At 35.9% G+C, this 13,937-nt stretch overlaps 1 protein-coding gene across 5 annotated transcripts in view; it reads right to left on the bottom strand.

Moving 5' to 3' along the window:
* Positions 1-11,329: 11,329 nt before the first annotated feature.
* Positions 11,330-13,937, bottom strand: part of SOX5 (SRY (sex determining region Y)-box 5) — a 610,606-nt gene continuing 607,998 nt past the window's right edge. For 2 of the 5 annotated variants that reach the window (XM_006897210.1, XM_006897209.1), the window contains exon 15: positions 11,330-13,588. In XM_006897210.1, coding sequence (XP_006897272.1) covers positions 13,285-13,588 — 304 coding nt within the window. In that variant the 3' untranslated portion in view covers positions 11,330-13,284. The remainder of the gene's footprint in view (positions 13,589-13,937) is intronic. The other 3 variants (XM_006897211.1, XM_006897212.1, XM_006897213.1) reach the window with 2 other exon arrangements.

Consider the following 13,937-nt stretch of genomic DNA (forward strand, 5'->3'; position numbering starts at 1 on the left):
TTGGAAACCCCATGTAGGGGCAAAACAAGTCAAAATTGACTGATAGCAATGAACCTGAGTGATTCTACCAAGCCAAAAGTGGGTGACTTCAATCCGCGGCCCTTGGGCCTGTCTTTAATTGTTTTTGCCCAAACATTCTTCTAGTTCGTATAGCCCTGGTCTGTCCACTTGCTGTACAGAGGTAACTCATGGTTGCTGTGAAGCTGAACACTCTGACACTGATGTGTCAAATGTGATAATGGTTACTCATGGTGGACAGTTTTTGGTGGCGCTCCCCGGTTAAAATAAGCTTGGAAGCAGGAGTGGTACCCACTTCTGAAATAGCTTGCCTCCAGAAATTATACAAGTGTTCAGGTCTTTCATTCATATAGTGGCTATGAGTTGCCTACAACTTGATGGCACTAACAACGACAATCTGAATTATAACCTTATTACTTCCTCAATTTGGTTCTATGTTGTCTATGAGCTGTTGCATCAGATTTTGGACCCAACAAAGCAGTAAGGTTGGTGTTTAACTGAGTATAAAGAGGTATGGGAGCATGGGGGGATGGGGAGGGACATATCTGACCTCATGAGAATTGGTTTTGTGTTATTGATGCTGTGAAAGGGACAGTCCCCCTTTGTGATGTTGGTAAAGGTCAGTTATGGCTATCCCTGCATGGCCTTTGTTATTTTTACAATAACTTACTACATATTATTTGGAATCATTGTTGTTATTTAATGTTATGTAGTCTAAACCAACTCACTACTCACCCTTCAGCGAGTCTCCAGAGGCAGTAAATGCACGGGAAGAGGTGACTCAGTTTTATCCTGTGGAGCAGCTGGTGTAACCAAATCATATTCTTTTGGGTTGGCAGCACAACGCCTTATTGGCAAATCACCCAATTATCAATAAAAATGGAAATGTTCTTTTTACTAATTTGTAATGCTGCACCATGTACAATTTCTACATTACTAAACACCTTCTTGAACTGTATTGTTACTTAATGCATTCTAGTCTTATTTCTTAGGATGTTGTTGTTCTTGTTGTCATATGCTATCGAGCTTCCTTGCAAGTCATAGCGACTCTATGTACAATAGCCCTAAACTCTGCTCTATCCTGTGCCAATCTCACTGTCTCCAACACACCGATTACCCTAGTCACTGAATCAAATAGAGGGTCTTTCTCTCCTATACTGTCCGTTAGCCTCCCAAGCATAAGATAGTTCTCTAAATCTGAACATTCAGATTAAGACAGAGTAGTCGGAAGGACTGGCCATCCACTTGCGAAATAGCAGGCCTCTGAAAATCCTATGTATCCAAAGAAAGGTGACCCAACAGAATGTGGAAACTACAGAACAATCTCACTGATTTCACATGCAAGCAAGATTTTACTGAAGATTATCCAAAAATGATTGGAACAGCACATCAACAGAGAAATACCAGAAGTCCAGGCTGGGTTTAGAAGGGGTTGTGGTACTAGAGATATTGGAGCTAATGTTAGATGGATCTTGGCTGAAAACAGGGAATACCAGAGGAATGTCTATCTGTGTTTCATTGACTATGCAAAGGCATTTGACTGTGTAGATCATAACAAACTATGGCTGACTCTGAGAAGAATGGGAATCCCAGAACACTTGATTGTTCTAATGCGAAACTTATACTTGGACCAGGAGGCAGTCATCAGAACAGAGCAAGGGAACACTGCATGCTTCAAAATTGGGAAGGCCATACGCCAGGGATACATCCTATCTCCATACCTTTTCAACCTATATGCAGAACAGATTATCCGGGAGGCTGGGCTCTATGAGGAGAAATGATTGGTGGACGATTTATCAACAACCTGCGTTATGCGGATGACACAACCCTGCTTGCTGAAACTGAGGAGGACCTGAAGCTCCTGCTGCAGAGTGTCAATGACTGCAGACTACAATATGGATTGAAGCTCAATGTCAAGAAAACAAAGATTCTCACTACTGGACCAATTGGCAGCATCAGGATGGATGGTGAAGAGATTGAGATTGTACACAGCTTTAGTTTGCTTGGCTCCATAGTCAACAGTCTTGGCACCAGCAGCCAGGAAATTAAAAGGCGCATTGCCATGGGAAAGTCTGCTGTTAGGGACCTCTCCAAAGTACTGAAGAGCAATGATGTCTCTCTGGAGACTAAGGTGTGTCTGATACAGGCTTTGGTCTTCCCAGTCACTTGTTATGCATCAGCGAGTTGGACAATGACCAAGGAGGATAGAAGGAGAATTGATGCCTTTGAGCTGTGGTGCTGGAGAAGAGTATAGAGAGTACCATGTACTGCTAGGAAAACAAATAGATTTGTCCTGGAGAGGGTTAAACCGGGTAGCTCCTTGGAGGCAAGGATTCTGAGGCTTCGTCTAACATACTTTGGACATGTTTGTAAGGAGAGACCGGTCCTTGGAGAAGGACATCATGCAGGAGGGGAAGGCCCTCTATGAGGTGGATTGATTCAGTGACTGGGATAATCGGGATGGGAGTGTCAGAGACAGTGCGATTGGCACAGGACAGAGCGGAGTTTAGGGCTGTTGTACATAGGGTCGCTATGAGTTGCAGGTGACTCGACGGCACACAACAACAACAACAACAACATATTTCTTAGGATAGATTAAAAATTTTAGTCAAAGAATGCTCTTTTTATCATAATACTTAAATAATAATTAGAAGTCAATTTGAAACATCTGATATTATAAAAAGCTAGTCTAAAAAACTGGATAAATTATGTATATTGAAACAGATGAGGGAAAGAACAGATTAGAAGTGATATATGATTGAGTATTATGGTTAGCACAGGAATCCAGAATTAAGGTTGCATAGAGAAGTGTACTAGGAGTGGGGGGTGGGGGGAAGGGACACGGGAATTGTATACTAATGAAGGAATTTTTTTTCTTTTTCTCTCTTCGGAGGGGGAAGCGAGCTGTGGGGAGAGGTGGGAAGGGAGAAAATTGCGGCAATGAATGAATGGAAATCCAAAACCTCTGTAAAAAAAAAAAAAATTATAAAAAAAGCTAGTCTATGGGGTATGCTAAATATTCATTATGATGACAATTCTTCTAGCTTTATTCTTGTAAATCCTTGTCTAATCCATATATCCAGTTATCTATTCATATGTTTACCATCCTTCTCTGACCCTCTACAAGTTGTCTTTATGTAAGGTCTGCTCAAGGACTGAAAATGTGTACGTGAAAACGGTCTATAGCTTCTGTAAATCTGCTTACAAAAAAGGTCACTCTGCATTGTTTCTTATCCCTTAAGTAGGAAATATATCTAAGAGCTTAGGGCAATGAAAGGTATCTTTCTTGTGATAAAATGATATGCTACTTTCAATTAAGCAATGAATATTCTCTAATGCATGAAGTTCTCTCTCCTAAGTGCTACAAAAATACTATAAATATGAAAATACACCTACATCTGCACAAAGGTATGGGAATCTGTACATATGTATGCATGTGTGTATTAGTGTGTGAAGAGCATTCGAGTATGCATTTGATTCCTTTTATCACACATTGTTTCATTTTTACCTCTTTGGTTTGGGTTACTTTTGCTGGTATTATTGTACTGTGTATTTATTATTGTGTGTTGTCAAGTGAATTCTGACACCCAGTGATCTACAGGATAGAGTAGAACTGACCCTAAAAGTTTCATAAGCTGTAACCTTCATGGAAGCAGAACACTGTCTGTCTCACATAGAGCTGCTGGATGAGTCTGAACTGCCAACCTTTGAATTACTAGCTAAGTGCTGACCCATTGTGTACAATGGTTTAAAGAACAGCATTGTACCAGTGGTTCATTAGCTTTCACAAGAGTTAGGCTGTGCATTCAGGTGTAAAACATTAGCATCAATGAATTTCATTTTTGCTAAATACTGACTCATTATGACTACACAACTTCCTACGGTTCCTTTCTAACCATTTTTACTGACCTACATGTTTTTATAATTGAAGTTTCAATGAAAGAGTATACAAAACTTGGATTTCCATTCATTCACTGTTTCACACTTTCCTCCTTGCCCACCCCTCCCTCCAGTTTGCTTTTCTCTTTGAAAAGAAAAAAAAAATTCTTTCATTGTTATACAATCCCCCAGTCCATTTTACTATGCAGCTCTTATTGTAGACTCTTAAGTTGCAAATAGTACCTAATAATATATCCCTTTTAAACAGTTCTCTCTCATCTGTTTCAATGCTGTGTACATCATTTCCCCCTTCTTTTCTTATTTTCCTCCTAAACCCAATGTCAGTCCTGTTTTAAAACAATTGTATTAAGTAGTATTTGGTGTGTTTTTTTTAATGGCTGAGCTGTTTCACTCAACATAATGTCCTCCAGGGTCACCCGTTTTGTATCATATTTCATGAGTTCCTTGTTTTTCAGTGCTGCAATTAGTATTCCATTGTATGAATAGACCACAGCTTCTCTAGCCATTAGTTTGTTGATGGGCACTTGAGTAGTTTCCAACTCTTTGCAATTGTGAACAAAGCAGCAATAAACATGGGTGTGCACTTATCTGCTTGGGTGGCAGTTCGGGTTTCTTTAGGGTTTATTCCCAGTAGTGGAATTGCTGGGTCAAATGACTTTCCAACTACTTGAGAAAGCACCATACTGCCCTCCAAAGTGGTTGTACCATTTTACATTCCCACCAACAGTGAATAAGGGTTCCAGTTTCTCCACAACCTTACCAGCATTTGTTGTTTGCTGCTCTGTTGAATTTTGCTACTGTTTACGGGGGTGAGATGTTATCTCATAGTTGTTTTGATTTGCATCTCTCTCAGAGCTAGGGATTTGGAACATCTCTTCATGTGTTCTGTTGGCCATGTCTTCTTTGGTGGAGTGTCTGTTCATATTCTGTGCCCATTGTACAACTGGATTGTTTATGTTTATCTTGTTGTGGCTTACCTACATGTTTTATATGTTAAAATATGCCTACATATTTTCCTGTGGGGTAACCTCAGGTTTTGTCTGTAAAAAGTACAGAATTTGTTAGCATTTATCAACTTTTTGCCAACACCTGGGAATACAGAACTATCTGAAAAGTTATCCTTTAAAGTTTCTAGTTTGATAATGGAGGGCGAAGATAATTCCAATCAGAAATTTTATAAATAGGAGCTTGAGCCTAAGGCAGCCGACAGATAAGTGGGCTATAACATCAAAGCTTGTGGATGTATGCAGTCAATAATTAGGGGCAAATTGATAATTCTTTACTGAGTACAATAAAGAATTTTCTCTTCAAAATATGTAGTTTGCATTTGTGTCCAAATGTTATACCATTAGCAATTTCACTCCATTTTCCAGATGTCAAATAAGCTCTGCCCACAAAAAACCAGATTGTGAATTCTGCTGGTGAATGTTAACCCAGAAGATAACGTTGCTTGAAGGATCATTTCCAAATAAAAAGGACAATTTGTGTAATTATTTGGGCCTACTGGTGATGATTACAATCCTGAATCAGCCTTAAGTTCACAAAAGCACAATTTGTAAACTCATACTGTAGTCAATGGTAGATTTGGAACACAAAACAAAATGAATGCTATTGAAAGATTCATTCAGTATGCGAGCAAGATGGAAAAGGTGAGTGTTGTGTCTACATAAATATTTAAATATAGCTTTAAAGCCTTCCCAACTAGAAAGTCACTAATTTATTTAAAAAAATTATCACAACAATGAGTTTTATAAATAAAAGACTTTATTTCAAATATATTTTACAGTTTGTGTATAATTAGGATTGCTTTCCAGACTCTGAAATTTAATACTAAACTGGACAGGCAATATACAAAAATGGTGGTGTTTACTTGGACCTATTGATTTCCTGCAATTGTTCTGTTATTTCCCCCCCCATTATTAAAGAAATAAACAAATTAAACAACTTTCATCCTCTTAGTTAAATTTTAACAACAACAAAGTATCATACCATTCCATACTCATTTGCATGTTTGCAACTTGTCAATATGGTGAATAAAATCTCTTGTATTTGGATGTAATTGAAAAAAATGATGATATATTATTATCAGAGCTGGACTCATTCATTGGGTTGGTGGCAAAAATAGTTTGCAAAGCAAATTGTCAGATTAAACCAAGGTAGGACAGATGTTTAGCCTGCTTAAGAAAACTTAACTATTTCAATGAACTTTTAGCAATGCTATTGCATACACTTTATATACTAATTACAATGTTTATGTATTAACAGGTCTTCTGTATCTCTCACCAATTTCCACTTTGCTATTAGTTTATTTTATAAACACAAGAAAAATAAATCTATTTTTCCTCCATAAACTTCTTTCAATTGAGGCATTGAACTAATTCATGCTTACCTTCACCTATAGTGTTATACTTGAGGCTTTAAAGATGCTGTGAAGTTATAAATAAGAGTGATTTCTGAATTTTTTAATTTGGTTATTATGACAGTATTCCTATTTTTAAAAAAATATATGTGTGAATGTCTTCAAATACCAACAACTAAAATTGAGATCAGTGGGATATAAAGGGTTTCCTTTTTATATTGCAAATCTGTTAGGGGAGAGATTCTTCAAGGCATCAGCAGCAGGAAAACAATCTTTTATTGCATTCTAGTCCTAAAAATTCTATAATAACAAAATGAAATAAATTTTATTTGGTAGATGAAACAAGGTGGTTGTTTGGGTTTTGCTCCTTGAGTGAGCTGTTTTCATAACCAGACCAAATGTTTGCCAATTACATATATATACCAATGGTGTATGACAATTACATAGTCCCTGGAGAAATTAAGGATGAAATTGTGACCAGTGTAGCCATATATGTCTCTTATAAACTCTGTACAATATCTTTCATTCCCAAAGCCTATAATAAACATTTTCATTTCTAAAGAATCTGTTATCCAACTATTACATAGGTTTTAGTTTGTGCTCAATTACATTGTAATTGTCCTACTTGCTTGAAGTCTCTGAAGCCTTCCTATAGGCTTCACTACATTGTCATGATCAACACCATCAGGAGCAGAAAGAAATTTTGTATGAGAGGTGGGACTGTATCCAATAGCCACAAAAAGAGTCTACTGTTTTTGAAAGCTTGCAAGTACTTCATAACCCTTGGTTACTCACTGACTCATTGTTTCAAATTTTCACAGAAAGCTAATGTTAGATAGAAATTGTGATAAGTAGTAGAATCAATGGATGATATGAACAGTTGGTGTACTTGCTAACAGATATGTTGGTAGTTCAGGTTCATCTAGAGATAACACAAAGGAAAGTCTGCCGATCTACTTCTGGAAAATTTTCCACCAAGAACTTTATGGAGCATGGCTCTACTCTGACATACCTAGGGCTATCTTGGGTTGGCATTGACTTGGTAATCAGTACAATAAATAAAACAGGCTGCACAACTGGCATGCAGAAAAAGTTGGTAGATGCAAAGAGAAAAGTAAGTCTGCCTCCTGCTTGCTCTGAAACAGCATAGTTTGCAGAAGAATTGTCTGGAGCTATTAAATAGTGACGTATTTGCCTTAGTCTAGGAATTCTGATCCATCCTATTGAACTGAGGATTTAGAAGTTACATTTCAAACAGGTGATTCGAAAGTGGGTAGTTCATGGACCAAATTTTGTAAAAATATACTTCCTACACTTTATACCATAGTAGGATATAATGGCCAAAGTATTAGAATAGTATCTTTATATTTTGCATTCATTTGAACCAGGTATAGCTTAATCTCTTACGTTGATACTTGTGAAAACCAAACAACTAAATAAGCAAAAACCCTTACAGGAAAGTATTGTACACAGAACTATTAGGATAAGAAAACATACCATGGTGGCAGTGAGGAGTAAAAAAAATGACAGTGAGTACGACAGGGGGGCTTATGTTGTTGATAATAATTCTTAATAAAATTGAAACTAGAATGCTGATGCTAGTATCAGATTGCTAAAAATTCAGAAATATTATTCAAATTCAATAGTGGTGTTGCAGACCTGGACCCTGCCCTATCCTCTGCCGTAATAGTGAGGTAAAATGTGTTTTATGACTCAGGCATTTTATGATTTTAAATTTAGAGCTTTTCCATACAAAGAAGTGGGTGAACCACAATTCTGAGGTACAAAATTCCATTTCACAATTCTGATTATAGTGTGAGGCCTGGGTAACTGCACTGAAGAGTCCTTATGCTGCAGGCTTTACATGTAGATGAAATGCAATTGTTTAGAAAAAGGGGATGTTCTAACATGAAAATAAAGCTAGAATGGGATGCATCACAATCCTGTCTGTTTCTTTTCTGGTAACTGTGGCTCCTAAGAATTAAACCCTTAGTTCTCAATTCAAAGTTGTATCAATGAATAGGGTTATTAATATTGAAAACAAAATTATTTCCCATATTTTTGCCCTACTAATAATTTTGTTATAAGAACTGGGAAAGAAACACAATATAATAGGTAAAGAACACATTTGCTGTTTTTATTGGTGCCTTGCATGGCAATAATACTGAAAAAAAAAAAAAGAATGCAAAAAATCCCCCAAAACCAAACAAACAGAAAACAAAACAAAACAAAAAAAACAGGTTGGTGGCAACTCACATCTTTTTTTTTTTTTTAAAGAGCACATAAACTCCTGTTTTATTTTTATTGTGGCATGAATGATAACATAAAACCCAAAAAACATGAAAATATACAACTTATATTACACTATGTGTTATGAACAAAATATAAATCTATAACTCTATGTTATATTTACATAATTATTTATTTTATTAAATTTCAAGTGAGATGGTAGGTTGCACATACTTTGTTTTAAGCTCCAGGCATTTGATTGTCTCACACACACACACACACACATATATGATGGAAATTACTTTTAAATATTGGTAGGTTGCACATACTTTGTTTTAAGCTCCAGGCATTTGATTGTCTCTGTTCTATTTATTTTTTTTTCCCATTCTTACTTGTAAAATCCAAAATGTTAGAAGGACTAAGCGCTTTAGAGCCAGTGGAGCTATATAAATACTGTTCAGAGAAGCAGTGACAGAAGCACTGGGAAGGAATCAGTCAGTAGAAAACTTAACATAACATCATCTTCAACCTGGAAAACTGCTGATTACAGGGAAGTTTAAAATTAAATACTGTAAAAGCCTGACTAAACAAACACTTACGCCCTATTAGACAAAGAGATACTTGAACCACTTTAAGTGGATTTCATACTTTTCCTTGCAAACCTCATTAATTTTTATCTTACTGTTAACTTGATAGACAAATATTTTAGAAACCTGTTTTTGTAAATATACAGTTGTGTATTATAAGTCAATAATCTACCCATTAAAATGGACAGATATGCTACTATTTATGATGCTTTAAATATGAGATGAGGCTTCTCTTGGGAACAATAACAGCTCTGTAGGTAAGAAAAAATTTTTAATGGATCATAAAATAGTTAGACAATTTTCTTTAAACTGATTTAATGAGTGTAAATTCTAATCCAGAAATAAAATCTATAGAATAATTTCATCAAAGAAATTCTTGTATATTTGTTCTTTATAAGAGGGTTTGGTTTTAATAATGATAATTATGTTCTTTGGGAAGGATTTTAAATATGGTCAACTTTTAAAGTAAAGATAGCAAATGCATTTTAAAATTTACCTTATATTTTATCCAGTTGTAATAACGAGGCAAATTATTGTTTTTGTTATTTGCTGTTGAGTCAGAATCGACCCATAGCTGACCCTCCAGTGGGTATTAGTCATTTACAAATTAGCAATTTGAATCCATTTGTTAAAATGATGTTCTCATTTTCATTTAGATTCATGTTATAGTGCTCACTCTGGCAGCACATATACTAAGATTCATGTTATAACAATTTTAAGAGGAGTTGATTCCAACACCTAAAACCTTGAGAATTTTGGCAAGATTACTCATTTACTCTTGGGATCAGTGCATGTGTGTATATGTATGCTCATGTATGCATATATGCTGTGTATGTATATATGAGAGATAGAGAGAGAGAGAGAGAAGTGACGAGTATATGAGGAGAGAGGGGAGAGAGATTGTTTATGGTTACTTTGATCTTATTCTTCTTTAGCTTATCTTTTTGGGTTATTACGGGGCAATGAAAAAAAATATAAAGTTTTAGGATCTTTGTAAAAAGTATAAATTAAATACCAAAAAGGTAATAACATAATGAGTTGCTATTCATAGGACCTTTTATCTAATGACTTCAGAGAACTTTAAACATTAATTTACTAACTTTTGTTTTCTGTTTTCTTTTGGGGAACACTAAACCACACAAATTGTTAACATTTAGTAAATTAAACACAAGAGGTGGAGAATATAATGCTGGGCTATGGACTGGCTGTTAATTTCAGTCCATGTTAAATCTTTCTGACTTACAGCTAACTAAATAAAATTAACTTCTGAGTTAGAGCAGTTAAAGGCCACCATTGACAATTTCATTTTGCTTTTTAAGTAAAACCAAAACCAACCAACCAAAGACCAAAAAAGAAGTGTTTTGTCCATTCACATAAGTGTGTTAAAATTGGTTTCCCCAGGAATACACTCAATGGTATCTACCTGGAGCTAAAACAAAGCATTCTTGTAGCCCAAAGTCATGAAATGAAAACAAAGCTTCTTTAGAACATGGCGTAAAATAGGTATCCAGCAAACGTGAAAGGTGAACCCACATATGTCAGAAAGAATTTGTTAGCAGAGAACAAATCTTTAAAAATCTGTTTTCACATTGTACATAACAACAATATAAACACAAGTGTCTATTATTTTTCCTTATCCAGAGTGCTTAAAAACAAAACATTTTTTTTTTAAATTGGCTCTAGATGACTGTGGCAATTAAATAACTGAAATGAGTGATGAGAGCAGAAGTTAATCAAGATTGAACACCTACCCTCCCATTAATTCACTCCTTTGTATTAAATACCAGAACTTGACATTATTAGGGTAAAAAAAAATTAAGGGGAAAATTATGGAAGGAAAAGTAAAATTGTATGTGTGAATATATAAACATATATACACACACACACACACACACACACACATATATGATGGAAATTACTTTTAAATATCTAACAGCTTATTGGCTGCATTTCCAAATCAGAGCAGAATAAAATAGAGAGGGAAAAATAAAATAAATTATACATAACTTACTAATCTGGGAACAGCTGACCATTATTATTATTATTATTATTACTATTATTATTATTATTTTATCATCATCATTATTACAACACTATCAAAAAGAGGCAGTTCAAATGAAAATACAGTCATCAAAAACAAACAAAAACAAAACAAAACAAAACAAAAATCTCTGACATGCAGGATATGATCAGCTCCTTTAAGCAAAACCCCAGAGCAAGTCTTTTGAGAGAGAGAAAAAGAAAATGTTTTTTTTTTTCTCATTGATATGCAAAAAACAAATTTTAGGGTGGTGTTTTGGGGCTGAGATAGGAAAATGATGGCTGGAGTGGAAACCAGAGCACATCCCAAACTGCTGGTTGGAATACTTACTGTCTGTCTGCTTCAGCACAAATAACGGCAATTGACTTTAAATAATTTCTCACTTATCTGAACAGGCTCTACAACGACCTTAGCCTTTGGCTGGCAAAATCTAAGTAAGCAGTCCCATCACCATCATTTGCCTCTATGCACATACATCACTGGAATCAAAAGTAGGACGCTGGTGGATCTGTCATACAGCAAGGTGAGGGTAATGGCAAGGTCACTGAATTGAACCAGGCTCCATTTTGTTGGGATGCAATTACGTTAAATAAAATTTTGTTTAGTTTGTTGTGTGAGATGCGCATGGCCCATAATTATGAAATGCAAATGGCCTCCATCTCATTTTGTGTAGAGTAAAAAAATGCCTTCTCAAACCATCATACTCATTTCCTGTTCAGGAAAGGATGGAATGTTGAAGAAATAAGCTAAATCTACATTTTTCTGGAAAATTATCAAATATAATCAGCCAAAAAATGATTATTTTGCTCATATTATCAATAGGAAAAACAAACAAAAATATTTAAGGAGCAAACAGTAGTGGAATTGATTGACCAGGGCAAAAGAACACCTGGGAGCAGTTTGCTAGTAGCTTCCATGATCTGAATGTACACCTCTATTACAAAGGGCCACCTGATCCATCCAATAAGAATCACATTAGAAATTTAAAAATATAATTTCTGAGCCCTATAATTGGATAAGTTGTCATTTGAAGTGCAAAGTCAAGGTCGAGGTTATTTCCAGACCAGTCACTTGGGAGGATGTGGGATTTCATCCCCAGATGTGGGTTTAACTCACAATGGTCCAACATTGTTCCTATTAGTACCATAATCACACACATACATACACACAAAAATCCAAGATCCAAGAAAATATTTTTTCTCTAAATTTCTTAAGTCTTTCTCTCTCTCTTTCTCTCTCTTTTTCACCTGAGAACAGCACCTACAGTTTCCATTTAAAAACAAAAACAAAAACAAAGTCAAATCTCACCAGCTGCTGGTATTTCAGGTTTCAAGGGATTGTCTAAGATATAACACTGTCCTAACTTAAGAAAGAATAGAAAAAAAAGGAAAGGGAAAAATGAACTGGGTCAACACTTCAGTACAAATTTGGCACTTGCTCAAAGATGTAGTGTGGTGTGCAACAGATAAACAAAGTCCTCGAAAGAAAAGAATTGCTTATTTTGTAGTAGCTAGCAAGGAACTTGAAAACAGGTTCTTCTCCCTCTTCCCAACCCCATGCACAAACTTCCATCTTTAAAGAATAGAGATGGAGATGACGGAGAGAAGGAAAGAGGAGTTAATCTTTCTTTTCTCTGTCAGGTGCATTACAAAAGGAAAAGAAAAACAAGGGGAAAAAAGTCAGAAGCCCCCCAAAACAAAACAAAAACTTATTTCTTTTTAAAAATTGTAGCACAAAACAACAAAACACATTCACAAGCCACTTGTTGGCACTGTGTACCTGAGTGAGAATTTCTAGAACATTGTAGAACAAACAGCCATAAAGTTTATTTAAAAAAAAAAAAAGTTGACGGGTAAGACTTCAGTGCTTAGATGTAGCAGCTGAATTACTGGCATTATTTTACCCATAGCTTATTTCAATCTCTTGTTGTTGATATTGTTGTTTGCTTGCTGTATTTGTTTATTTTTTTTTTTTTCTTTCCAAGCCTTTTGAGGCTGAGGTCTATTAGTCAGCTGATGTCCCAACTAGTTAAGACTAACAGTTAAAGTAACAGTCAGTGTATGAGAAAGTTAATGTGCTTGGCCACTGGTAAGGATGAACCAGCTAGGGCTTCTTTAAGTCCTAAGGTCACAACAATCTTCTGGCCCTTATCAGTTGGCTTGTCCTGCAATATGGTTTTCACTGTCACTCCCATAATCTACATCTGGATCATCCTCTTCCTCATCGTACTCATCATAAATTTCTCCATTGATGTCCTCAGCCTGTATCTCTTCTTTGATGTGCGGCTCTTCTCCTTTCACGCCGTAAGTGCTCTGGATAACAGGCATCCCTGGTTCTGGGCTGCTGGACACACTTGAGTGCTCTGAGGGCAGGTGAGGAGAGGGCATTCCAGCCATAGCGATGGCTCCAGGGTACACAACACCAGCAGTGGCGATCGGGATCTGTGCTTGTTGCCTGTCACAGAGGAATTTCCAAAGAGAGACCAAGGTGAAAACATAGTTTGATGCTAGACTTACCTATAAAATTCATTTGCTCAGCATGTCCAACCCTATAGTATTGACAGTCAGCTTTTGCTCAACATTTTAAAAACTGCTTCCTACTTTGACTAATACTTAGACTCTCTATTGATACTTTGACTCTAAAGCCCTTAATAGATAACAAAGCATTAGCCATTTGAGCTTTATGATAATCTTGTTCTATTGCTACCTTACTATAGATATAGATATAGATATAGATATAGATATAGATATAGATATAGATATAGATATAGATATAGATATAGATAGATATAGATGATGATATA

This window comes from Elephantulus edwardii, unplaced genomic scaffold (genome assembly GCF_000299155.1).
Source record: "Elephantulus edwardii isolate Elephantulus edwardi_28Jun2011 unplaced genomic scaffold, EleEdw1.0 scaffold00206, whole genome shotgun sequence".
NCBI classification, from domain to species: domain Eukaryota; kingdom Metazoa; phylum Chordata; class Mammalia; order Macroscelidea; family Macroscelididae; genus Elephantulus; species Elephantulus edwardii.